The following is a 27233-nucleotide window of genomic DNA, read 5'->3' as shown; positions in this document are numbered from 1 at the left end:
AGGTTCTGACGAGGTAACAGTGTCACACTTTGGTTTTATATCATGAGCACCCAAACAGCAAATTAAATTCCATTTTGCTTTGATTATTTCATTTGAATATTGCAGCCCTGAACTTCTATTGCTACTCTGCTGGTTGTATTAAAAGGCAGAAATAGGAAGAGGAAGAAGAAAGCAGGTCTTGTCATGTTAGACCATCAAGTTAACATACAAATTAACAGGTTTGTTGGAGCCATTCACTCTGGTTCAGTCTCTCCTCACTTCATCTCATGAATCCAATTACTGTAAATCGGTTCAACGTTCATAAACTGGCCTTTTTCATCATTCTCTGTGTGGCTCATCTCCACTTCCAACCGTACATCTCACCACCAGAGCCCTAAACTGCCCGCATGCTCCTTCTTAAGTGTTTGTCGGATGGTTAGAGAGCTTCGGAAACCTCCTTCCCCGACACTGGTCCGACATCGAATTACAATTTCTGTAACGTTCTGAAACCGACAATCCAGTTCCACATACTTTACACAGTGATTGGCCAGCTGTGTGAAGGTGAGAAATGAGCCAGGGTTGGAACTTCTCTCTTTTCATGTGAAGAACCCAGTGCAACACTGTGAATGCCTTCTAGGAGAGACTGTCAGAAAATGTGCACCGTTATCCCCATATTTGAATGATTATCACGTCTCCCCCTATGACAGCTGGCTTTCAGTGTGGTCGCACAGAACAATTAGAAAGACTTTTGATTTTGAGTTCTGATCGAGCATAACCCAACCCTTAAGAGGCTGACCATGAACTGCAGCATCCCTGGTTCATATTCAACCCTTTCCTCATTTCTTGTCATCTCTTCACTGTCCTAGTCCTTTTCAAGTGGAATCTGACCCATAGGACTGCCTGCCTGGGAAGGCCTCCTGCAACATGCTCTGAAGGATCTGCTCCAGCCTCAGTCACGCAATCCACAGAAACTGAGTCTGCACCATACCACAACAAATCATGTGCACCTCATATTCATGTGCGGTAAAGATTCTACCAGTTGAACTGCAACTGGAATCCTGTGGCCACAGGGTTCCAGGAGAGTCCTTCAAATATTTCAAATATTTTTCCAACTTTTTAATTCATTACAATTTTCCAACAAATCTTATTCCAACCTAATTCAGACCTCATTCAGCCTAAAGTCACTCCGACCCATTTGGGTGAATATTTTCAGCCCTCTTCTGCTCCTAGATGGATTTCCATAACATTTAAGCCCAGAGGATAATCACTTTGAGGATTCCCTGACTTTTCCTCATGCTTGTGGTTTTGAGTGAAATGTCAGACGCCCCAGACCCCCCATGATGATACAGTAATTAATAACTTTGGTCATCCCTTAACTTTTCATCTAGGGCCATCATCAAGTTAAGATTTCCATTTTGATGTAACCCAGTAGGATGCATACTCTGAGACCACTCTATTGTGTCACATTTTTTTAAGGTAGCAAACAGGCAAAATGTCATAGTAATGTAAGACATGTAGCAAAACACTCAAAACAGCCTTAAACTCAAAATAAGGCCACTGTCTCTAGCAATGGATATACAATTTTAAATTCCTGTGTAAAAAGTTAAACAATGTTAACAGGAATCACCAGATATTATCATTATTATTTAACCACTACTAATTTGCAATATGATCAGGTTCAGATATAATTCATGTGTTTCAATCATATAATCATTAATCATTACAGTCTCTGTAAATAGCCTTTGCCGTTAATGCTTGGATAAAAGCTTCCAGAAATTTACTCCTAGCAAATATTTACCCACGGTGTGCAATGTGGTGCCTTTTGATGTGTTGACAGGATTCAAACTGATAACAGTGTCCACAACAAAAACCAATGAATGCATCGATGACTAATATTGTGAAATTTAAGTAACTGTATATAAAAGCTGGTCTTTCTCTCGTCTAGCAGTACCACACAGAAAGGCAGAGGCAACAGGCTGAAATTGTGCAGACAGAAGAGAAGATATTTTTCCAGCAGGTTTGCTCTCAGCCTCTTTTTTCTCATAGTCTTGTGTTCTTCATCCTGTGGAGCACCACAGTCACCATGTCTCCCCTGCACTGATTATTTCTCACTCTGTATTTTCTTGTTGAAGGTCCTCAAGGTCAAAGTCATCTCCACTACCAGGATGACGACTGTGTCTACAATTGTTTGTGCCATGGTGGCTCTGACTACAAAGACAACACACACTAAACTAGAAATGTGTTCAAAATTGAGTTAAGATTTGAATATGACTTTTTTGCCTCTGTTTTACAATATAAAAATATATTATGCCATATAATTCTATAATTTCAGTGGAAATAGCATGTAAAATAGTCAAAGAGAGAGAGACAACTTGTCAGCTAAAGCAGGAGAGATCAACTCATTCATTTGTTACATTCAGTTGGCAGAACTGTCTTCATGCTTTGTGTGGTTGTAAGCAAGAACTTAATGCACATTTAATTCCAATGAAAATCCGATGTGCTTTACAGAAAAGTAAAACCCAACAAAACAATCCTGTACACATTTATTGTGATTCACACATTCATTTAAACAAATTAAAGGATTAAATACTCCACTTTTCTAATAAACAATGACGGTGGCTTCCTTCCTGCGATCAGAAATGTTACCCATTCTTCTCTGTTTGTCCTCAGAAGACACATATATCAACGGAGAGACAAACAAAGCATGTCCAACTGATTGGGAGATGTACAATGGTCGCTGTTACCTTTTTAATTCATTACAATTGAATTGGGCTGACGCTCAGGTAATCAGAATGGATTCAGATTGCTTTTAAACTGTTCTGGTGGTATTGACTTGCATGCTCGGTTATTTGAAATCTTCGTCTGACACTGCACATCTCCACTGTAGGAAAGCTGTATGCAGAAGGGGGCAAACCTTGCATCACTACACAGCCTTGAAGAGTCTACGTTTGTTAAGGAGCTGACATCTCCAGACTTAATACCATCATGGATTGGAGGCACAGATTGCCAAGTGGTAATATTTCACTACACAAGGTTTTGATGGTACTGATAGAATGAGAATTCTTTATATTATACATTATTTTATTATACATAAACTCTTTCTTTTCTGTTTTTTAGTCAACCCGTTGGTTTTGGATGGATAGCACAAGTATGGATTTTACTGACTGGTGCGCTGCACAACCTGATACTACCTTAACTGAGTGCTGCATACAGATGAATGTTGGAGGTGAATCACAACTCATTATTTTGCTTAAGAGCATACTATTAAATGACTGAAGGCAGTAGTGTTGTTTTTGTACATTTTGTAAGTTAAAATCAGAAGTAAATAATACACATGGCTTTGTTTAGAGTAAAATCGAATTGTCTTGAGGTTGATCTTGAGATCAATACTTTCTGCATTTCACATTTGAATCGCTTTGGTTCCTCAGTTCATAAGTAGCTTTTGTCTTTTGTCTTTGTCTGTGAGTAGTGATGTGAGTGTGGCCTCGTTCAGGTTTTGGTTGGTGTAGAATTGCCTGACTTCTGTGTTTTTGATGTTTACAGATAGAAAATGCTGGGATGACACACCTTGTCTGCATCTTCATTCATCAATCTGTGCCAAGCCACTGTAATGATTCCTGAGCTGACCCAGAGGCATCCACCACCGTCAATCACGTGATTGTGTGCATGTTTGCATACTCTTCTGTGTTTTTCATGTATCAAGTCAAATAAAAGGCTGAAACAAACTGGGCTGTGAGTCTGTCAGAAGTCTACTGTTCATCTACCTTCCTTCGAGTGCACACTCTGCATTACGGCAACATGTATGTAAAAAAATTTGATACACCATTATTGATACATCATCCAAATGTGATGTGACTTTTCTGTTCCTACATGTCAGAGACATATTACTTATGTAACGCAGATTCAACTACAAAGTCAAATAACATTGCTTGCTAGGTCCGTGCATGAAGTATAACTCATATTCTGTTGTTCACGTTGTATAATGAAAAATGCCAGTTTATGGGGTATTGTACAATGTGCAATAACTGTGTAATGTCAGTCCTGAACAAGAAACTGAATTAAGGGAAAGGATAAAAAGGCTTAACTGAAGGACATCAGCATGCTGGAATAGGCTATGACTTGTTCACTGTTTTAAAGAGAACATGTAAGCAGAAGTTACTGTGCTTCTAGATAAAATCTTGAGGTTTTCAAGCCATTCTGAGAAGTGACAGTCAGATGGCCACGTCCATGAGAATGAAGTACAACCAAAACATTGTTTCAATGATAGTTTACATATAACAGAATAACAAAATAAGCCATGGGAACAGCCTACACTGTAAAAAAACTGCCATCGTTTTTACGGGGAAAAACTGGCAGCTGAGTTGCCAGAACAATCCTGTAAAAAATACATCCACCTGTAAACCTCTTTACAGAGCAGCATGTAAATTTAACATTTTAAACCTGTGTATTCAACATTGTATTTGAGCAATATTTACATCACTGTTATGTTATATTGGACAACTTTGTTCAGTAAATGTAACATTTTAAACCTGTATATTCAACATTGACCTTTAGCTATATTTACATCACTGCTATGCTACACTGTAAAAAAAAATCCTGTTGTTTTTACTGGAAAACACTGGCAGCTGTGGTTGCCAGAACAATCCTGTAAAAAATACATCCACCTGTAAACCTCTTTACAGAGCAGCATGTTAATGTAACATTTTAAACCTGTATATTCAATATTGAACTTTAGCTATATTTACATCACTGCTATGCTACACTGTAAAAAAAAATCCTGTTGTTTTTACTGGAAAAAACTGGCAGCTGTGGTTGCCAGAACAAACCTGTAAAAAATACATCCAGAACCAGTAAATTTAACATTGGATTTATGCTGATTTTGCATGACCATTATGCTATAAAACCAATTATTTCAGTAAAATATACATCCAGTTGTTGTCTATTGTACATCAAATTCCATTCGATTTCACTGAGAAATACCAAGCAAACAACATTATTTAACTGCTTAAGTCTCATTATAACACTGTTATTCAACTGATTTTTCATTTAGATTCCCCTTAAAAGTTATTTAAAATATAATGTATTTTAATGTATTAATAACAGTTTGGACCACGGTCGCAGCAGTTGCGGTGCAGTCGCACTTGGGCCTGTGGTTCTTGGGGGCCCGTGGCCGGGGCCAATAGACATATTTATGTCCCCCCTGACAGAAGTTTCTGACTCCAATTTCCGCCACCTAAACACGGTTGTGTTCAGTGAAGAACTGGTATTTCATTTTGGAGTGTGTCTAATGCTATCGAATCCCTTGAAAGGGTAAACCTATCTCCATCATGGTAGGTATTATTTGTGGGAAAAATTGTAACAATCTATAACAAAATTATATGCTTATCCTACATACACTATAGAAACTATTAAAAAACAAGTCCATGAAATGAATAAGTTCTTATTTTCTTTGGTATTTTTGTCATATTCAGATTTGCAATGATTGCTGGGTAATATGTATGTTGTTGTCCAATGTCAAGTGTCTATTTGCTATATGCTATATATGCAGTTGAAAAGGCAAACTTATCTCCATCATGGTGGGTAGGATAGGAGTTGTGCACCAAACATTATTCCTATGTCCCTGTTGCAGTGATCAGACAAACGTTTTGCCTGGTTATATAGCTCATTATTGCCTGCGAGCTAATGAACACTACAACAGGGACATAGCAATAATGTTTGGTGCACAACTCCTATCATTCAGGGCCTGCCTTAGAGCAGAGATTGCTCAGCAGTCCGCAGTCTCTCAATTTGCAGAAGATGCTGATTATGGATTATTACTCCGTGTGCACTGCCCTGCTATTGTTTCTGAGAGTGGCAACAGCCGAGCGACCCTTTTCCAAATTTAAACTTATTAAGACCTACCTGAGGAGAAGGAGAGGCTGAATGGTCTGGCTATCCTGTCCATTGAAAAAGCAAATCACGCATCACCACCTTTCTCAGGTGTGCTGTGCCTCTGACTGTGCACAGTCAACTTGTCGGTCTTGACGTTCATATTTTGCGCCTAAACTAGCTATATCGTATCGTCACATGATCAAATACAGACTTTTTCATTGGACAACAACATACATATTACCCAGCAATCATCGCAAATCTGAATATGACAAAAATTCCAAAGAAAATAGAAACTTATTAATTTCATTGAATCGTTTTTTAATAGTTTCTATAGTGTATGTAAGATAAGCATATCATTTTGTTATAGATTGTTACTATTTTTCCCACAAATAATACCTACCATGATGGAGACAAGTTTACCTTTTCAAGTGCCTAGATATCATTACACACTCTCCGAAATGTATTACCAGTTCTTTTCTGAACACATCCGTATTTGAGCTGTGGAAATTGGAGTCATGGACTTCTGTCAGATGCAGTTTAAGGGGATGACATCAATTTAGACATATATATGTCTATTGGCCTATCTATCTACGGGCCCCCAAGAACCCCGGGCCCAGGTGCGACCGCGCCTGCTGCACCCCCTATAGTTGAGGCTAGTGATGGGCAAATGAAGCTTTGGTGAAGCATTGAACCATTAGGCACATTGTTTCAAAAATCGGTTCATTACTTGAAGCTTCAGTAACAGTGACCTCTCCTGGTGATGTGCCAAGGCTGCAACTAAATTAGCCCAGCTAGACAGTGGCATGAAACAATGACAATCTAGTGTGCACGCACCAAATCCCCCCCCCCCCATGCACCCGTATACAAAGATTGTGATATAATTTTTTTTTTACAAATAAAGATTAATTCTTTTTTGTATATTGTGTTATTGAAGAGAGAGTGCTTGGGGAAAGGATGTGCTGGACAAATATGGCACAAGTTGGGTGTGCTTGTGTAACCATGTATGTTGGATAGGGAACAGTCAAAGATTTTGATTTAAAAACATTATTTGTTCTACACTTTTTGGACTGAGCCTGTTGATATAGTCTACTTTTCCTGTCGCCTAAATATTTAACAGCCAGCGCACCTTATCATGAGCGATCAGAATAAAGTGTTCCCACATGTCAGAACGACCTCTCTTCCTAGATGCTTTCATAATGATGATAAAGCAATACGAACGTAATGACTGTCACAGAATGAGATAGGCTACTACGAACCAAACGCAATGTTGTGCGCGGAAGTTGTTATGCTTTGAAGGCGCTACAATTCAGACTCAAAACGAGGCAACTGACTGTTTCGTGCGTGGCGCTGTGAACCACTCAGCTGGTTCATTCGGAGAAAGAAGCAGTTGCTGTTTCGCACGTAATATGTCACGTGGTTTTTCCGTACCAAAGCAACCTTCGAAGCAGTGGTTTTATGGTTGGTGTAGTTTAAGGTATGAAGCACGTTCCGGCGCTTCAGTGTCAGGCTGCCATCACTAGTTGAGGCCCTGGCCCAAACTGTTATAAATACATTATACTATAAAGAACTTTTAAGGGGAATCTACATGACAAATCAGTTGAATAACAGTGTTATAATGAGAATTAAGCAGTTAAATATTGTTGTTTGCTTGGTATTTCTCAGTGAAATTGAATGGGATTTGATGTACAATAGACAACAACTGGATGTACATTTTACTGAAATATTTGTTTTCATAGCATAATGGTCATGCAAAATCAGCATAAATCCAATGTTAAATGTACTGGTTTACAATGTAATATAATACATTATAAAGTGTAAAAGGTATATATTGTTCTGTGAAGATGGTTATGGTTTGGCTGTATTTTTTACAGAATTATTCTGGCAACCACAGCTGCCAGTTTTTTCTAGTAAAAACAACAGGATTGGTTTTAGATTAGATTAGATTAGATTCAACTTTATTGTCATTGCACAGAGTACAGGTACTGAGGCAACGAAATGCAGTTAGCATCTAACCAGAAGTGCAAAGTAGAAGAGTGCAGAGTATGTGCAAATGGTTATATAAATATAGATAAATATGGTATATACAGTATGACATAAGATATAAGTGGTATGAGCAGTAAGAACATGAGCAGCAATAAAGGTGATTAGTGCAGATGTGATATAGATATGTGTAAAGTGCAGATGAAGTACAGGTGAAGGTGGCAGTAGAGGTTATAAGTTATAAATGAGGTAGGAGACATGATAAGATATAAGTACGATGAATATGGATGACAACAATTTAACATAAATAGATATATACAATGAACAATTTAGTGCAAATGTTCAGTGGCTGGAGGTAGGTGTGTGGCAGTCAAGCCAGGGTAGAGAGGGGAATACAGGAAGGAGTGTGAGGGGGTAGCCAGGGGGAACTATCACCGTGGTGCAGAGTTCAACAGGGTGACAACCGCAGGGAAGAAGCTGTTCCTGAGCCTGCTGGTCCGGGAACGGAGGGCCCTGTAGCGCCTCCCTGAGGGGAGGAGGGCAAACAGTCTGTGGTTGGGATGGGAGCTGTCCTTCTCGATGCTGCGCGCCTTCCGCAGACATCTCTTGCGCTGGACAGCATCGATGGTGGGGAGTGGGGAGCCAGTGATGCGTTGGGCAGTTTTCACTACCCTCTGGAGTGTTTTGCGGTCCGCAACAGAGCAGCTGCCAAACCAGACTGAGATGCAGTTGGTGAGGATGCTCTCAATGGTGCAGCGGTAGAAGTTCACCAGTATCTGAGGAGACAGATGGGCCTTCTTCAATCTCATCAGAAAGAAGAGACGCTGGTGAGCCTTCTTGACTATGGTTGAGGTGTTGAGGGTCCAAGAGAGGTCCTCGGAGATGTGGACACCCAGGAATTTAAAGCTGGCGACACGCTCCACCTCCGTCCCGTTGATACAGATCGGGGTGTGTGCGCCACCTTTGGTCCTCCTGAAGTCCACAATGAGCTCCTTGGTCTTCTTGGTGTTGAGAGCCAGGTTGTTATTGGCACACCACTCTGCCAGGTGCTGAACCTCCTCCCTGTAGGCCCTCATCGTTGTTGCTGATGAGGCCAATCACCGTTGTGTCGTCTGCAAACTTTACAATGGTATTAGAACCATGTACAGCTGTGCAGTCGTGGGTGAAGAGGGAGTAGAGGAGAGGGCTCAGCACGCAGCCCTGTGGGACACCAGTGTTCAGGATGAGGGTTGAGGAGGTGTTGTTGTCTAACCTGACAGACTGGGGTCTGTTGGTTAGGAAGTCCAGAATCCAGTTTCTGAGGGAGGTGTTGATGCCTAGATCACTGAGTTTAGTGATCAGTTTGGAGGGGATTATGGTGTTAAATGCAGAGCTGAAGTCTATGAACAACAGTCTCGCATATGTGTTACTGTTGTCCAGGTGGGAAAGGGCGGAGTGTAGTGCCGTGGAGATGGCATCCTCCGTGCTCCTGTTCTGGCGGTAGGCGAATTGGAGGGGGTCCAGTGTGGGTGGTAGGCATGTTTTAAGATGAGCCAGGACCAGCCTCTCGAAGCACTTCATGATGGTTGAAGTGAGTGCAACTGGGCGAAAGTCATTAAGGCTCGCTGCTTTGGAGTGCTTTGGCACCGGCACGATGGAGGTGGTCTTGAAGCACGTGGGGACAGCTGCTTGGGCCAGTGACAGGTTGAATAAGTCAGTCAAGACCTCAGTCAGCTGCCCAGCACAGGCCCTGAGCACCCGTCCAGGGATGCCATCAGGGCCAGCAGCCTTTCGTGCATTAGTCCTGCTCAGTGCAGCACACACGTCGGTGGAGGAGAGTGTGAGGGGCTGGTTGTCTGTAGTGAGTACAGCCTTGATGGCCGCCTCCTGGTTGTCCCTATCGAATCGTGCATAAAAGCTGTTAAGCTCATCAGGGAGTGATGCTTCGCCGGATTGGGGGGAGGTGTTGGTGGGTTTATAGTCCGTTATGGCCTGGATGCCTTGCCACATGCGTCGGGGGTCAGAGTTGTTATTGAAGTGCTCTTCAATCTTGAGTTTGTAGCTGTGCTTGGCCTTTTTGATGCCCCTCTTCAGGTCGGCCCTGGATGAACTGTAGGCCTGGGTGTCACCTGATCTGAAAGCAGTATCGCGTGCCTTCAGCAAAAGGCGGACCTCCCTGTTCATCCATGGCTTCTGATTAGGGAAAGTGGTGATTTGTTTGAGGGTGGTGACACTGTAGTATAGCAGTGATGTAAATATAGCTAAAGTTCAATGTTGAATATACAGGTTTAAAATGTTAAATTGACATGCTGCTCTGTAAAGAGGTTTACAGGTGGATGTATTTTTTACAGGATTGTTCTGGCAACTCAGCTGCCAGTTTTTTCCCGTAAAAACAACAACCTTTTTTTCCCAGTGTATGTCATTTCTACAAAGAAATAAGCATAATCTTACTTTAAAATTACCAGTTGTATATCGTTTAGTATTTTAACACCACCATGTTGTAATTTAAACTGCATTGAATTGCTTCTTGTATTACAGTTTTTTTTGTGTAAATTACAGCCATATGTCATTTCTACAGAGAAATACGCATAATCTTACTTTAAAATTAACAGTTATATTTTGTTTAGTATTTTACCAAAAAGTGTTGTGAAATAAGCAATACTCTATTGTATTTCTATTTAACGTTTTTTTATGTCATGATTTTACGGCATTTCAGTGTGAATTTTATGCACATTTTTTACAGTGTAGGCCTACTGTTGCATCTGAATTGCATACCATGCAATGTCACAATCAGCCATTCGGCTTGGATACGACGTTCTTCAAAGGAATTTATTATAGGATCTTAAACTAGATCTAGAAAGAGATCTGCCAGATAACACTCGCGCTAACATATTTAAAGGTTACCTAACACCCCCCACCTTTACCCTGTTTGGTTGACCATTCCAGCCAATTAAACCTGACGTCCCGTCTGACCCCAATCAAATCAGAAATCTTATACTGTACTTAATACCCACCCATTTCCCCCTGGGATCAACTGGGGTGACACCCTCTTATTTGAAATCTCAACTGTCACCTTGTAAACTATGTGTGAAACTACCACATATTTAAACCTTAAACTATTTCAATGGATTATCTGGTAAATCCCTTTTTACTCATATACAAATATTGACCTATGTAAAAGTCTTCTTAATATCATATAAAAAAATGTATGCAAGTCTCTGACAGTGTCAAACTAGGTCAATTCCATCAATCACTAACCAATTATTGATATGAGGTTAGCTGCCATTACACATACCCTACCCGTGATACATGGAAGTAGGATAGAGGTGGAATTGTAACGTCAATACTTCCACGGACGCCAGATGGCGCCGGTACTGCGGGGGAAAAGGGGCCAGTAAAGATTCAAGTTTTAATTTTTTGATTGAAGTTTGCACAGCGCGCTAGATTCAAATTAATGTATACCAGTCTCGCACCTCTGTATGTATATGGTAGCTAGTGTTTCTATGCGTGTACAGTGAAAACTTGTTAATTCTATACATTGTGTCACTCAACTGAGTTGTCCAAACCCAAACTTGAATCTTTACTGGCCCCTTTTCCCCCTTTTCACTTTTACATAGGTCAATATTTGTATATGAGTAAAAAGGGATTTACCAGATAACCCATTGAATTAGTTTAAGGTTTAAATGTGGGGTAGATTCACACTTAGTTTACAAGGTGACGGTTGAGATTTCAAATAAGAGGGTGTGACCCCAGTTGATCCAAGGGAAAAATGGGTGGGTTTTAAGTACAGTATAAGCCTTCTGATTTGATTGGGGTCAGAAGGGAGGTCAGGTTTAATTGGCTGGAATGGTCAACCAAACAGGGTAAAGGTGGGGGGTGTTAGGTAACCTTTAAATATGTTAGCGCGAGTGTTATCTGGCAGATCTTTTTCTAGATCTAGTTTAAGATCCTATAATAAATTCCTTTGAAGAACGTCGTATTCTTGTCGAATGGCTGATTGTGACATTGCATGGTATACAATTCAGATGCATCAGTAGGTCTATCTCATCGCTTATTTTTTTATTCTGTTATATGTAATATGAGTTATACTTCATGCACGGACCTAGCAAGCAATGTTATTTGACTTTGTAGTTAAATCTGCGTTACATAAGTAATGGGTCTCTGACATGTAGGAACAGAAAAGTCACATCACATTTGGATGATGTATCAATAATGGTGTATCTAATTTTTTTACACACATGTTGCCGTAATGCAGAGTGTGCACTCGAAGGAAGGTAGATGAACAGTCAACTTCTGACAGACTCACAGCCCAGTTTGTTTCAGCCTTTTATTTGACTTGATGCATGAAAAACACAGAAGAGTATGCAAACATACACACAATCACGTGATTGACGGTGGTGGATGCCTCTGGGTCAGCTCAGGTTCATTTCAGAATCATTTCAGTGGCTTGGCGCAGATTGATGAATGAAGATGCGTACAAGGTGTGTCATTCCAGCATTTTCCAACTGTAAACATCAAAAACACAGAAGTCAGGCAATTCTACACCAACCAAAACCTGAACGAGGCCACACTCACATCACTACTCACGGACAAAGACAAAAGACACAAGCTACGTATGAACTGAGGAACCAAAGCGATTCAAATGTGAAATGCAGAAAGTATTGATCTCAAGATCAACCTCAAGACAATTCGATTTACTCTAAACAAAGCCATGCGTATTATTTACTTCTGATTTTAACTGACAAAAATTCCATTAACTTACAAAATGTACAGAAACAACACTACTGCCTTCAGTCATTTAATAGTATGCTCTTAAGCAAAATAATGAGTTGTGACTTACTTCCAACATTCATCTGTATGCAGCACTCAGTTAAGGTAGTATCAGGTTGTGCAGCGCACCAGTCAGCATAATCCATACTTGTACTATCCATCCAAAACCAACGGGTTGACTAAAAAACAGAAAAGAAAGAGTATATGTATAATAAAATAGTGTATAATATAAATCATTCTCATTCTATCAGTACCATCAAAACCTTGTGTAGTGAAATATTACCACTTGGCAATCTGTGCCTCCAATCCATGATGGGATTAAGTCTGCAGATGTCAGCTCCTTAATAAATGTAGACTCTTCAAGACTGTGAATGGATGCAAGGTTTGCCCCCTCCTTCATACAGCTTTCCTACAGTGGAGATGTGCCGTGTTAGACGAAGATGTCAAATAACTGAGCATGCAAGTCAATACCACCAGAACAGTTTCAAAACAATCTGAATCCATTGTGATTACCTGAGCGTCAGCCCAATGCAATTGTAATGGATTAAAAAGGAAACAGCGACCATTGAACATCTTCCAATCAGTGGGACATTCTGAGGACAAACAGAGAAGAATGGGTAACATGTCTGATCGCAGGAAGAGCAAGAGTGTTTAATCCTTTCATTTGTTTAACTGAAAGAGGTGTGAATCACAATTAATCACATTTGGTGTGCCTATTTGAATGTGTACAGGATTGTTTTGTTGTGTTTTGCTTTTCTGTAAAGCACATCGTATTTTCATTGGAATTAAATGTGCATGAAGTTCTTGCTTACTATTAAATACACAATGAAGTGCTTACTCCTTCAGTCACTTAGGAAGTGACTGTAGCTTTCGACCAGGAGAAGATGTCATCAGGTGGTGACCAACTTTCATTGGACGTTTCGACCCTGAACCACAACGCCCTCGAGTTGGCGGGCCGGCAGTGATGGCCAGTCACTGCCCATCTTCTCCTGGTCCCCAGCTTCTCTCCTCCCTCCTATTCCAGAGCCAGCAAGAGGCTCTCTCTGCGGCTTCCCCCAACCTACGGACAGCTGTCTTCCTCTCCCTTCCTTTTATTCCCAGAGCTGTGAGTGTATTCCACACAGACTGTGCCGGGAAGCCCCTGCATCCGACCTCCACTGGGAATAGCCAGGCCTGCCATCCCTTGTCCCTGCATTGTTGGACAAGGTCCTGGTACTTGGTGGCTTTCCTCTCGTAGGCTTCAACGCATCCTTCTTCCCACGGGACGGTCAGTTCGATCAGGATGATCTTCTTGGCCTCTTCTGACCAAATGACCATGTCAGGCCTCAGGGAAGTTTGGACGACCTGGGGAAAGTGTAGTTTCCTTCCCAGGTCTACCCTCATCTCCCATGATGGTGCTGTCTGCAGTAGGCCCTTCTTGGTCTTCTTGGAGGATGATGGTTTCTCCCCCTCCCTGATGAACTGGATGGATGGTGTTGGTCTCGATTGAGGCTGGTGCTTTTTCCGTCTCTCCTGCTCCAAGATGTCGGCTAGTGCTCTGAGGACCTTGTCGTGGCGCCACCGGTATCTTCCCTGGCTAAGAGCAGTCCTGCATCCTGCCAGTATATGCGCCATTGTTCCTCTCTCCCCACATAACCTGCACTGTGGGTCCTCCCTCATTCCCCACCTGTACAGGTTTGTTGGTGTTGGAAGGGTGTCGTACACTGAGCGGAGCAGGAACGAGATTCGGAAAGGCTCCAGTCTCCAGAGTTCGGGCCAGGTGATCTTACGCTTTGGTAGTTCCCACTTCGTCCAGGCTCCTTGTAAACCAAGCTCCACAGCCCTAGACCATCTCCCCTCCTCCTCTAGCTGCCGGACCTCGGCTTGGACCATGACTCTCCTCTGCCTTGGGTCGGCTTTGGTCCATTGTTGGAAATGGGTGGACCCTAGTCCCTGCCGCCCAGTGCACGGGTTCCCGATGATGTCCTTCAACTTTAGCAGGCTTTCTGCCTGTTCCACTTGTGTGGCTGCTGCCCATTTGCGCCCAGATCTTGTGGTGACGCCTGCGCCTCTAACCATCTCGTCGGTGGAATCTCTGAGCATCATCACAATCCTGCACTTTGCCACCTTGAACTCCTCAACCACCGATGATAGGGGTAGCTGTAGCTGTCCCGACCTGATGTAGAGCCCTACTGACGTGAAGCTTGGTGGAATACCAAGCCACTTGCGGAGATGTTTGTTGACTTTCCTCTCGATCCCTTCAACCGCTGTCATAGGTATCTCGTAAATCGTCAAGAGCCACAGGAGTCTTGGAAGCAGGCCATGCTGGAACAGCCAGGTCTTGAACTTGCCTGGTAGGCCTGAACTTTCTATCTTTTTAAGCCACTCTTCTGCCTGCTTCTCGGTCCTTGAAACACTGCCTTTGTCCTTGAGAGATGAATCGTACCACTTGCCCAGGCATTTTATTGGGTTCTCCTCAATCGGTGGTATGACTTCCCCTGGACTTGAAGCTGGAACCTGTTTGTAACCTTACCATTCCTGATCACCATGCTTCTTGACTTCTTAGGCTTGAATTTCATTCGAGCCCAAGTTGCCACGTCATCGAGTGCCTTCAGGATCCACCTTGTTTGCACATGGGTTGCCGTTGTGATGGTGAGGTCATCCATAAAGCCTCTTAATGGAGGTTGGCGAATGCCAGACTCCATTATTGGCCCTCTGGATTCCTTCACTGCCGCTGTAATGAGAAGGTTCATTCCCATAATGAACAAGATGGGGGAGATGGTGCAGCCCGTTACGATCCCCTTTTCCAGGTCCTGCCACTGGGTTGTAAACTGGGTGGTCTGGAACCGTAACTTGAATCCACTGAAGTAGGTGGTGATCATTCTCCTGATGTGTTGGGGGATATGGTAATGTTCCATTGCTGTGTTGATGAGGTCGTGAGGAATTGATCCATATGCGTTGGCCAAGTCAAGCCAGACGACTGTTAGGTCTCCTTTGCTCTCTTTGGCCTCACGGATCAGCTGGCTGAGGATGCTTGTGTGCTCCAAACATCCAGGGGAGCCTGGGATGCCGCCTTTCTGGATTGATGTGTCGACGTACTTGTTCGTCACCATGTACATGGTCAGCCTCCGTGCCAGGACTGAGAAGAATATCTTGCATTCGACGCTCAGGAGAGAAATAGTTCGGAATTGCCCTATTTCAGAGGAGTCCATTTTCTTTGGTACAAAGCACCCTTCTGCTCTCTTCCAAGATGTTGGAATTATGCCCTTTGTCCATATCCTCCGCAACAGTTTCCATAGCCTGCGCAGAAGCATTGGGCATCTCTTGTATACCTTGTAGGGTATAGAGCTAGGACCTGGGGCAGATGATGACCGGGCTTTCTGTACAATGTCATGGACTTCTCTCCATGTTGGCTCTTTGGTGTCAAGCTCTTCCTCCGGGGTTTCACTCCTTCCAATCCTTGGGTGTACGTCCAAGGCTTGGCCTCTAAGAGTGTCACTGTGGCTTTCTTTGAGGAATTCTTCCACAGCTTCTTTAGGGCTGGTCAGTCTCCCTGATCTTGCTTCACCCAACAAGGTTTTGGTGAACCTGTATGGGTCCTTGATGAACTGAGCACGCTTGACCTCCTTCTCTTTTCTCAGTCTCAGAGACCTCTCAGCCCTTCTTAGTCTGCACAGTTGCCCTCGAAGTTCAGTGGTCAGGTCTTTTATGCCCTCCTTCTCTGTGGAACTAGCCTGTTTGTATTGCTTGTTAAGAGTCTTGATTTCCCTTCTCAACTGCGTAATCTCTCTTGCCCTTCTGTTGGTCTGTTTTCCGGGGGCCTTGCTGCTTCCTTTCTTCTCCTCAGTGCCAAAGCGCTCTTTGGCCATGGTGTAGACAATTGCAGTCATGCTGTCCAATTTCCTTTCTGCTGCTCCTGCCAATGCGGCCTCTAGAACTCTGTCGAGGTCCTGGTCTAGTTGGTACCAAGCAATGTTGTTGTTAGCTGGGGGCCACTTCACTCTCTCTCTCGTAGAAAGTTGTACAGAAAGCCCGGTCATGATATGATGCACATCTGTGTGAAGTAGCCTACCATATGTTCAACGTGAAATCAAAATAAATTTTACCATGAGGTTCACATTTATGGTTTTGAGTTAAATGTCTCAACAACTATTGGATATGTTAAAAGGGGACACTGGGTGTACCAAATTACATGGAAATATATCAAGGGGGTCAACTTTATTAAGGACAAGGCAGAATAGGCTACCTGCAACATTCTGAAAATGACTATTCAGTATTCAGCCCTCTTTTAAGTCCCTTACAACACGATAAAATAGCCTTCGATGTAAAATACCTTTGAGAAAAAAAAATTACTCCTTGCCCCAAATGTTTGGGGGAAAATGGTTTTATCTTTTCTCATTTCAGATCTTTTTTTCAGTGTAACGTTGTATGGCATGTGACATGACCGCCTTTGGGCAAGAATGGGTTGCCAACATAGCTTGAGGGGCGTAAATCTCCTTTATAATGAAAACATAAATGCCATAAATCATTTGCTAAATAAACTAAGATCGAATTTACAGTTATATAGATTCAATAGTAGCATAAGAGGGACGGTAGAACGGCAGTTCTCAGTGATCTGATCAGGTCAGGTAGTGCAGAAAAAGGGAATGATAAAGCAGTACGAGTGACAAATATCACCTCTGTATCAACTTTCTCCTGATGCTAACGCGATTCCACAGGTCTCTAGCACTCTTTGTAATGGTGGAGCCAAAAGGCAAACGGAGCTTTCTGAACGGTTTTAATCAATGCCGCTGCTAGCCATTTTGGTGCCCTAAGCATAACTCCTTTATGATGCCCCCCCCCCCCCCCGAGAAAAAAACTTTCTTCCAGGTGTGCGCGCGCGCCAACAGCTGACCAACAATAATGGAAATCGCAAGGTTTCATTAGCCATACCATAAACCTATTCATTTCAGGGTAATTTTGGCAAACCACTACTGTACTTGCTTGGATGTATTGTTCATAGTAATAGTCATGACAATTATTACAAGTTTCTCTCAAATTTCATGTTGTTTTCTTGAAATAGCATTAGACCAAGGCTGCCCAATTTGGGGCCCGCGCTCGATTTTTTTTGGCCCGCGCTCCGATCAGAATCAGAGTCAGAACGTCATTCGTAGCATTTAAACGTCCTAAATTTCCCTCGGGATTAATAAAGTATCCATCTATCTATCTATCTGTAACTCAGACTGGTTGCAGTTCACTGCCTGGCCACAGTTTTAACATTGTTTTAGATGGGTCAAGTGGGGGCGCTATTTACCTCTTGTCAGATCCATAACTTTGCAGCTAAAGTTGTGATTCCTGGTTGCTATGGTTATCTAGCTAAGGCTATGGTTTGCTAGCTAAGGAAACTTTTAATAACAAACGATTTAAATGGAAGATTTCCGTTTGCATGAAATGATAGCTAGTTATCTAGCTATTGTTATAGTCTCCTCGATTTAACTTCTACAATTATAATGGGTGCCTGTGACACTTCGTATGAACGAGTTCATATTCATGAGTTCATATTCACACATATTAACACCAGTTCATTATGTGTAAAGAATGCTGATATGAAATATGAAAACAACCAGTAGTCAATGTGCAAGCTTCCAATTTAATCGTGATTTAAGATACTCTATTTGAGTTGGGAAGTCTGTCCTTCAGTCGAGGCATGATGATCTCTCGCTACAAGTTTCACCTGTTCGTGTTGGCGTAACAAATGCTTGTGGAGTCAAGTGCAGTTGAGAGGCGCTTGTCTCCAGGGAACAGATTACACTTAACTGTTATATTTTTCTCTTTTCACGGATACAAATAAAAAAGGCTGTGATTGGAATACGGGACTGGAGCTGTCCCTGACGGGACAAATCAAAATCACCCATAATATTTTGGGATGTCCCGGACAATTCGGAGGGTTGGCAACCCTACTTGCACCTAAGTTATACCATATTTGAGTGTGCTATGAAGGGACCGACATTTGATAATTAGTTTAATAAATATATTCTATAGGCAATAATTCAATATATCTGACCTACTGGTCATTTTAGTGTTATTATTCTAAGTTTCTCATGTGTATTCTGTTCCCGGCCTACATGAGGTGTGAGAAAGCCGTCACATTTTCCCCCCCCCCCCCCCCCCTTACTAGAGACAGATACTAATTAGCATTTAGGTATCCACCCATCCCTTGCTTTCCCAGAGTTTAAAAGACTGTGATTTTCAAGAGACAGTTAGTGAAAGAGATTTAGGTGGAACACAGTCAGTGAAATCTAACTCTCTGTCCTCCTCTGGTGCGCACCATTGAAAGAATAAAACCTGGATCCTTGGTTTTTCATCACAATCAGACTGAGTCTCCGATACATTTGGGATATAGAAATAATTCCTTTCAATTGGAGGTCCACCACCGAGATATTACTTCTTGGAATTTTTCTGAGATTTCAGTTCTGCTGTAAAGATCCTCTGTACCCCGTTTGACACAACACTTTGGTAAGTAAACTTACTTAATCTTGGGAAAATATGTGCCGTAGATCGTAGTAACAGTCTTGAGATTGGAATTCTCAGACGGAATTGAGTCTTTGCACTAGCAAGTTCACCGTGGGCAAGCTAAAGCTTAATTCGAGTGTGTGAGCCTTCAGCTCCATATTCACATCAGAGTGTTGAGTAATTCTCCCTTGGGAGAAACTACACTCTTGAGCCTGCTCTGTTTAGAGAGTAGCAGACATCTGATTCAGCACAGTCTGAGCTGTGGGTTGGATCATTTGTGAAAATCTAGTTTCTGCCACGCTCAGATATTGTTCCCAAGAGGATATAAGTGTTGTGGTCATAAACGGGTGATTGGAAAGGGATCTACAGTATTTTAATATTTGAATTTAGAAATTGTTCTAAGTTAATTTGTAAATTATTTACATTAGATTGTGCAGATTCAGTCTTTTTGAGATGGAAAACAAAGATTCAAGACGTATGGTCCCTTTGAGTGTTCAGATTGCAATGGCCAGTTTGGGAAATTATATAAAACATGAGAAAGTTAAAATTGAGATGATGAAAGATGGTTTTCAGCTAATTTGGGGAGTCAGAAAAGCCAGTGAATGGGTTTTAGACATTAAGTCTGAAAAGTAAAGACGGCGATATTCGCGCTATCTCATGAGCAGATGGACACAGCGTTCACAGGGTTTCTTGGTGGAATCAGATGGCCAGCCAGCAGCCCTTCCTAGACTGCATGAAAGTATGAAACAGAATGCTGACAAACTTCAGGAAATTGTTAAAAGTTTACTGGGAAAAATCCTACCTACTGATGTAAAAAATCCTACAGGTAAAGCAGATTATGCCAAGCTAAAAACTGAACTAAGGGTCAGTGTGGGTAAAGCCATTTCACAGGTTGAGGAAATATCTCTCCAAATTCTTGCTGTAATGAATATTGATGTACCTACAGTCGTTCCCTCACCATTTGTCGCTCCTGTCCATATCTATACAGACAGTCATTACACATACCATCAGTGGTGTCAAAAGTAAACACATTCGTTACTTAAGTAGAAGTATTGATACTGGAGTTTAAAAAGACTCTGGTAAAAGTTGAAGTATTGACTTAACCTCTTTACTCAAGTAAAAGTTAAAAAGTACAGGCTCTAAAATGTACTTAAAGTAAAAAAGTAAAAACTAACCTTAATAAAAATGTAATTAATAAACATTTAAAGCTAAACTAGTTGGACTTAATATAATTCACACGACTGTAAGAAATAGAAGATTAATTTAACAGCTGATCAGTGCTACATGGAGCCCAAGACATGGTAAAAAATGTCATACAAAAATATAATAATGCTGTCAAAGACAACAAACTCGAAGAGCATGTTTTTCTCAAACTTTATTGGAATTCAAGTAGACCTCCACCCCATTTGCACATTCGTCTCTCATCAAGGGCCTTTGCAACTCGGTTCATAGTCTTCGCATATTCTGCCAGAAATGCAAGCTTCACAGGAGTAAACCTGTTAAAATAACAAATAAAAAACTCAAAATGTCATATTTTTTTCATGGAACACTTTCAATTCAATAACAAACCAATTATGTAATGCTAATCATCTGTGCTGAGGGTTAGTAAATATACTGTATATATAGTGTTTTAGAGCTTTTCAATTCAAAGTGAAAGAATATAGATATAGTTCAGCTTTAAAAATGAAAAGGGGCAGGTACATACATGGGTATTTTTAGTCCCATTCAAACCAACAGGACAGCTCAAAACAAATGTGACACTAAGGACTACATGAATTATTTTGGCGTGATACATTTTTCAGTTATCTCCCAGGACAATCACAAGCCTAACTAACACATTTCCTGTGGGAAACACTGATACATAAACTGAATATTAAATAGCCTTATATTAGCTTACTACTGTGCAGTGGCGTTTCTACATTAGGGGCACGTGGGGCACTGCCCCACCAGATCCCCATGGCGCTGTTTTGCAGAAAGCTCAATCTGTGCTTTGTGGCAAAATATATCTTATTTTATTTAATATGCATAGTAGCGTGAATGTGTGTGTGAATAAGCTTGACTCTCAAGCAATATAGTCCTGTTTTGGAGTAATTTGATTCGTGTGTGTTTCTGTCTGTGTGCTTGCTCTGTGAAATGCTGCTCTCCGCTGTCCTTCTTTGCTCTGTGGGCTACGGCGCAAGCTTAAGACTGTTGCCATGGAAACATTAATGAGCGTGAACCACACAGGCCAAAGTTAACATTGGGAGATGGGGCACTATCAGATGTGCCCCACGAAATCTGCCTAGCAACTGGACTCGAATATTGCTAAAACCGCGAGAACTGTACCCCGTGACCAAGAAAAATCATAGAGATCATATCAGACAGACCAATGCCAGTAACATTACTGCTAGTTAGCTATCGCTAGTTTTCGAGTATTTTGGAAGTGTTTTAATTCAGACTACAATGAGGAATGTAGACTATTTTTGTGAGGTGACATGACGTCATACAAAATTGCCCCACCAGAAATGTCAGGCTAAAATCGCCACTGCTACTGTGTAGTACATTTTAGATCGTGGTAGTGAATTAGCCTACAGCTTATTTGTCAAACATCACAGAGAGCTAACTAGGTTAACCTGTAACTTAGGATCCTTCAGTAGGCAACTGCTAGCAAGCAAACCAAGGCATGTTGGCATGTTCCTATGCTAGCCAAGCTGTCGCAAGCATTGTAAATCGACCATTATTATAATAATAATACAGAGCTTACCTCTCAGAAATCAGTATATCTGGATGGCGCCACTGATCTGTATTGGGTGGCGCACATTTGAAACTTTAGAAACAAAACCGGAACCAAGAGTAAAGAGCCTGTTTTAAAAATGTAAGGAGTAGGAAGTACAGATAATTGTGTTAAAATGTAAGGAGTAGAAGTAAAAAGTTGCCAGAAAAATAAATACTTGAGTAAAGTAAAGATACCTAAAAACTCTACTTAAGTACAGTAACGAAGTATTTGTACTTTGTTACTTGACACCTCTGCATACCATTCAACTCACACCTCAGGTCCCGTATGGAACAGCCCCCACTTCACCACGGCGGCTGAAGCCCCAATGGCCCATCAGGCAGAGATGATCACACTCTCTGACACACTACCACAACTAACACTTTCTAAGGGCTCTGTCCGTAAAGTTACAGGACAGAGTGAACAAACTAAAGATACATTGACTAAACGTAAAGAACAAACACAACACATAGCTGCAGTACATCACATACCATCTCAAAATAGACATCAGCGTAAAGGAAGAACAGTCCCACATACAAATTGTTACATATGTGGGAAGTCAGGCCATTGGTCTAGGACTTGTAGAAAGAAGCAGAGAAACACAGACAAACCTGTGCCGTCTCAGCAGAGGGCCATGGACTCTGACACAACCTCTGAGATTTTAAATCTTCTCAGAAGTTTGGCTAAATCTAACATCACTGATCAATAGGACCAGTTTGACTCACTGGATGCATCATATTCAGACATTTCTTCCCCAATAACTGCATTCTCTGTAAAAGTTAATCAGGTGCAAGATTACAAAAGGTTTATCCTACTACTAAATACATATCCTAAATAAAATGATAACTGCAGAATGTTCTTTCTCAAACAGGTCTTAGACTGGATGAATGTCTGACTTCATCAAATGATCCAGGAACGCTGAATTAATTATGAAGAACAAAAATCAAGGGCCACTGGAATCTGGATACAAAAAGGGGCTTTATGACATAATTCTGTAACTTAAACAGCTTGTTTCCTTTTCTCTAGGCATGAACATCTGTCACCGGAGCAAGCACATGAATGTGTGTGTGTGTGTGTCTTTGTGCCGGCCGGCTGTATGAATGATTTTACATGACTTTTCACTGACTTGTTTTCAGGGTAAACTGTTAATTACTTTCCATTTATTTCACAGGATTTATGTGTTAATTATGTTAACAGAAACTTCGTGCTTCCTGTCATTAGGAAATGGTCGACATCGTTGGGCTCATTTATCACAAATTAAACCTTTTGCATAAGATTAATTGTTTTGTTAAGATCTCTTTCAGAATCAAAACAGCTGACGGTCACCTGGAGGTTCTTCCTCCGGACCTCACACTTCGAAAGACAAAACTGATACAACTCGCCACGTTGTCGAAAGGGGGTGGAGCACGACCGTTTGAAACCCAGACAGCGCTAATTCAATCACCATCAACTCCATCGACACCTTTCAACTCTACGGGACCTCTGCAATTTCTGGAATAATTGCCACATCCTCCCAACGAGCCTGGATATTAACACTTCAATCAAACGGAATACTGTAGCAGAAGAAAATCTTGCGACGGGCATAATAAACCCCAAAACGCAAGATTTCCAAGGTTCAGGAAGTCGACCCTGTCCTTTTAGCATAGGAAAACACACACACACACACACACGCACACACACTCAACATTGTGGGAAGGATCCTACAGAGAACGGCCGCATCACAACAACACTAAAAAGACTGTACGAGCTACATTTCCACATTCCTGTTACATGTTCATGTTATACTTGGTATCCAGAAAAGGAAAATTCGTCAAAATGTTGTTAATCCATGTTATAATGTTGTCTGTCGTGACTAAACTAGCCTCCCAGCACCCATATTGCCTTCCATCAACCCTCAGGATAGTGAGAACCTGGCTCTGGTAATGTCTAAAAATGTAGCGTTAAAAATGAACAAATCAGACTGCTATGTTTGTCATCTGATGCCTGTAGACGGACGTGGATGGCCAATGCTTGCTACCCCTTATGGGATGGACGATTGGTTATCTTTTAAAAATTGTGCTCGAAAAATTTACTGAGACAGTAGATATGGGTGCAATCGCAGCGGTGGGAAATTTCTCTTGGAGCCCTATATGTTCAAACAAAAGTCTTCGTCTGGATTTAGTAACTGATAGACCTAGTATGGTACGAGCTGTTAGTGCTAGTAAAGCTTTAGAATTGCTTTGCAGACATAACAAAACCTTGCCATGTCAGTGGACTCGAGACAAGATTCGATTAACTGAATGGACACATAGATACCACCTAGACTACAAAGGGAACGATTACTTTGGCGTGTTCATCTATAACACACCAACCGGACCTTGGCAATGCGATTGGCAAACACAGGAAGCTATTAAACCCACAGGGGAACGTGACGTTCAGCTCATTAGCCAAAAGTGTGGGGAAAATGCGTTAATCCTAGCCAAACTGTGTGTCCGAGAGAGGAACGACCCCCGTGTTGTGGTACCCATGCCTGCAGTCACAGTGAATTCGCTAGTCTGCCTGTCTTTTCTAGGAACCGGAACAAAGCTCGGAACTTCACATTGCAATCATACGGTAACTGTCAGAGTAACAAGCACACCCCTTGTGGCACCTAAGTGGTCTGCTTTTGCATGCGGCAAGTCTGCGTACACTGTCATTCCAGTTAATGCCTCAGGGATATGTTATCTAGCTCATTTGATCCCTCCTTCACGTGTAGTAGACAAAATCACTATTCACGATATTCTCCAATCTCAAACGTCCACACACCACCATCGTAAGCGAGAGGTCGGAGAGGTAGAACAGTGGATTGGGGTTATTCTCGCTCCCCTGGGTATAAGAAATTTACAAAAAGACGCAGCAGCCATTAGGCAAGCTTTCGAACAAACATCTAATCAAACCCTCAAAACGATTCAGGCTATACAAACGGAATTAACAGCCACTCGCGAATTAGCACTACAAAATCGTATGGCTTTAGATCTCCTGTTCGCTTCACAGGGTGGTACTTGTAAAATAATTGGCAAAGAATGCTGTATTTATATATCTGATGCGACCAGTTCCGTCGACGATTTGGACCAAATTGTGAAACAAGCCAACAAAAACATCCATGCAAATCAGGGACTACTTTCCAATTCATTTCAACAGGGTGTGGAAAACTTTATGAATTCTCTGGGAGGCTGGACTCGTTACATTTTTCTGTCTTTAGGAGCAATTGCCATCATAATAATGGCCGTCTTTGCCCTCATGTATTGTTGCTGTTATTGCTCGCCTATGATCTGTCATCTCATGCATCAATCTAAAAGCCTGCACGTACACAGCAGGAGAGTTTAGAATACGTTTCTGAAAAACTTGATAAGACGATTGTGTAATCCGAGTTATTTCATTTTGTTTGAGTTCATCTTCATGTATAGCTAATTTTGTTCTGTGTTCCCACTGTTTGTAACTTCATGTTTCCGAATGGCTACCCTGTACTGTACATGTAATTATTTCTCTGCTTACATTTGTCGGCTCTCGCGGCTGGAGAGGGCGGTCATTTTGATGACGTCGGTAAGGAATTTCCCCTTAAAAACATCAGGGGGGCCCACCAAAAATTGGCAAACAGGTGTGAGGCACCCTGATGAGAAAAAGGTTTCGCCTTACCTCGCGAGAGAATGCGCACCTTTTGGGAGAAAGAGAGAGAGAGAAGAAAAACTGACTGTGTTCACCCAAAACTTAAGCTCTGATCTTAAAAACAAAGATTTATGTTCAAGACCTTAAGTCTTGAAAAGGGGGAATGAAGGGACCGACATTTGATAATTAGTTTAATAAATATATTCCATAGGCAATAATTCAATATATCTGACCTACTGGTCATTTTAGTGTTATTATTCCAAATTTCTCATGTGTATTCTGTTTCCGGCCTACATGAGGTGTGAGAAAGCCGTCACAGCTTATACTAGAGACAGATACTAATTAGCATTTAGGTATCCACCCATCTCTTGCTTTCCCAGAGTTTAAAAGACTGTGATTTTCAAGAGACAGTTAGTGAAATAGATTTAGGTGGAACACACTCAGTGAAATCTAACTCTCTGTCCTCCTCTGGTGCGCACCATTGAAAGAATAAAACCTGGATCCTTGGTTTTTCATCACAATCTGACTGAGTCTCCGATACCATTGGGATATAGAAATAATTCCTTTCAGCTAACATTAGCAATAACGTCAGCTAGTTCGAGGTGTATGCATAGGCTAACCATTAAATTAGCAGCATATTTCCCGTATTTAACAATAATTGCACATGGACTTACCTGGAAGTAATGCACGGGCATCATCTCGTAGTTTCTTTCTCTTTCTTATGTCTGCCCCTGACTCCTGTTGTCTTTTTGAGGCCATTTTCGAAAAAGTTGACCTAGCCTACTGTCAAAGTTCGTCAGGCCACTGAGATAGGAAAGGGCACCCACAGCTTGGGAAGTTGAGTGTGTATTTTTTTTTGGGGGGGGGGGCACCAGCGTAACTTTTTTTGAGCAATTAAATATATCTCTTGTTCTGCCTGTTTTGTGATACACATGCCTAAACGGTGCCTAATATTTCCATATGAAATAATATCGGCATTATAATTATTATAACTATGATGATTTTTCAGTTGCCTATTTTTTGGTGCCCCCACAGGAGTTGGTGCCCTACGCACAGCGCGTAGTGCGCGTTATAGGAGCGGCGGCACTGGTTTTAATGTTTAGCTCGCTTTGACACGAAAACTGTTCTGCCCCCGCTTCTGTGTGTGTGGCTAGGTCTCTCTAGCCTGCTACATTAGCTCGGCAGATAGCTAACAATTTCCCCAAGTCAGGCTGAAGCTTTCAGTTCTTTTCAAAACTTTACTCAGGAAGCACTGTAAAACTAAGCAGACATACAGAATACATCTTAATTAGTAACATTAGCAACAATCTTAATTAGTGACATTCGTCTCTGAAAACAATCAATTGTGATAGAACTACGTTAGCTCAATGCTAATTTATATGGGAATTTCCTCGTTAGCGATTAGCATATTCATATTCGTATGCATATTCATGGTGCAAACAATTTAAACAAACTTCAGTTCACTACAAATTTCCTGCACAAGAAGCAATGTTTACAAGTAAATAACTGATCAACTGCTATCAAGAAAACACTTACAGACAAACGCTTTCTGGCCATATACATCGGAGCAGGAAAAAACGTGCCTGCTTAACTTAACCATGTATCGTGTTCTGACACTGAAACACTGAAGGAACAATACCACTGTTCAGTTGGCATTTTACACCACTAGAGGGTGCTATTTCACTGTACAAATAACAACAGAACAGCACAAATACAAAACACTGGATAACTTAAGCAGTGGCACCCAAATCGGGCACAAACATGGCGGCAGCCTTTTCGGAGGTGACGTCTTTGGAACCCATGAGTG

At 41.6% G+C, this 27233-nt stretch overlaps 1 protein-coding gene and 1 long non-coding RNA gene across 2 annotated transcripts; both read right to left on the bottom strand.

Annotated features, from left to right (window-relative positions):
• Positions 1-12240: 12240 nt before the first annotated feature.
• Positions 12241-13203, bottom strand: LOC116219890. The gene is made up of 4 exons (XR_004163342.2): positions 13093-13203; positions 12863-12988; positions 12650-12758; positions 12241-12314 (listed from the first exon to the last, which is right to left on the bottom strand). It is a non-coding gene; the product is annotated as an uncharacterized LOC116219890 (long non-coding RNA).
• Positions 13204-13398: 195 nt separating this feature from the next.
• LOC116219889 lies at positions 13399-16545 on the bottom strand. The gene is given in 2 exon segments (XM_031564004.2): positions 13399-15057; positions 15060-16545. Coding segments are annotated over 2 exon segments (2895 nt in total). The 5' UTR covers positions 16449-16545; the 3' UTR covers positions 13399-13551.
• Between the last annotated feature and the right edge of the window lie 10688 nt (positions 16546-27233).

The sequence above is a fragment of the Clupea harengus genome, chromosome 26 (assembly GCF_900700415.2).
Source record: "Clupea harengus chromosome 26, Ch_v2.0.2, whole genome shotgun sequence".
Classification (NCBI taxonomy): Eukaryota; Metazoa; Chordata; class Actinopteri; order Clupeiformes; family Clupeidae; genus Clupea; species Clupea harengus.
This window is presented reverse-complemented; position numbering and strand designations above follow the sequence as displayed.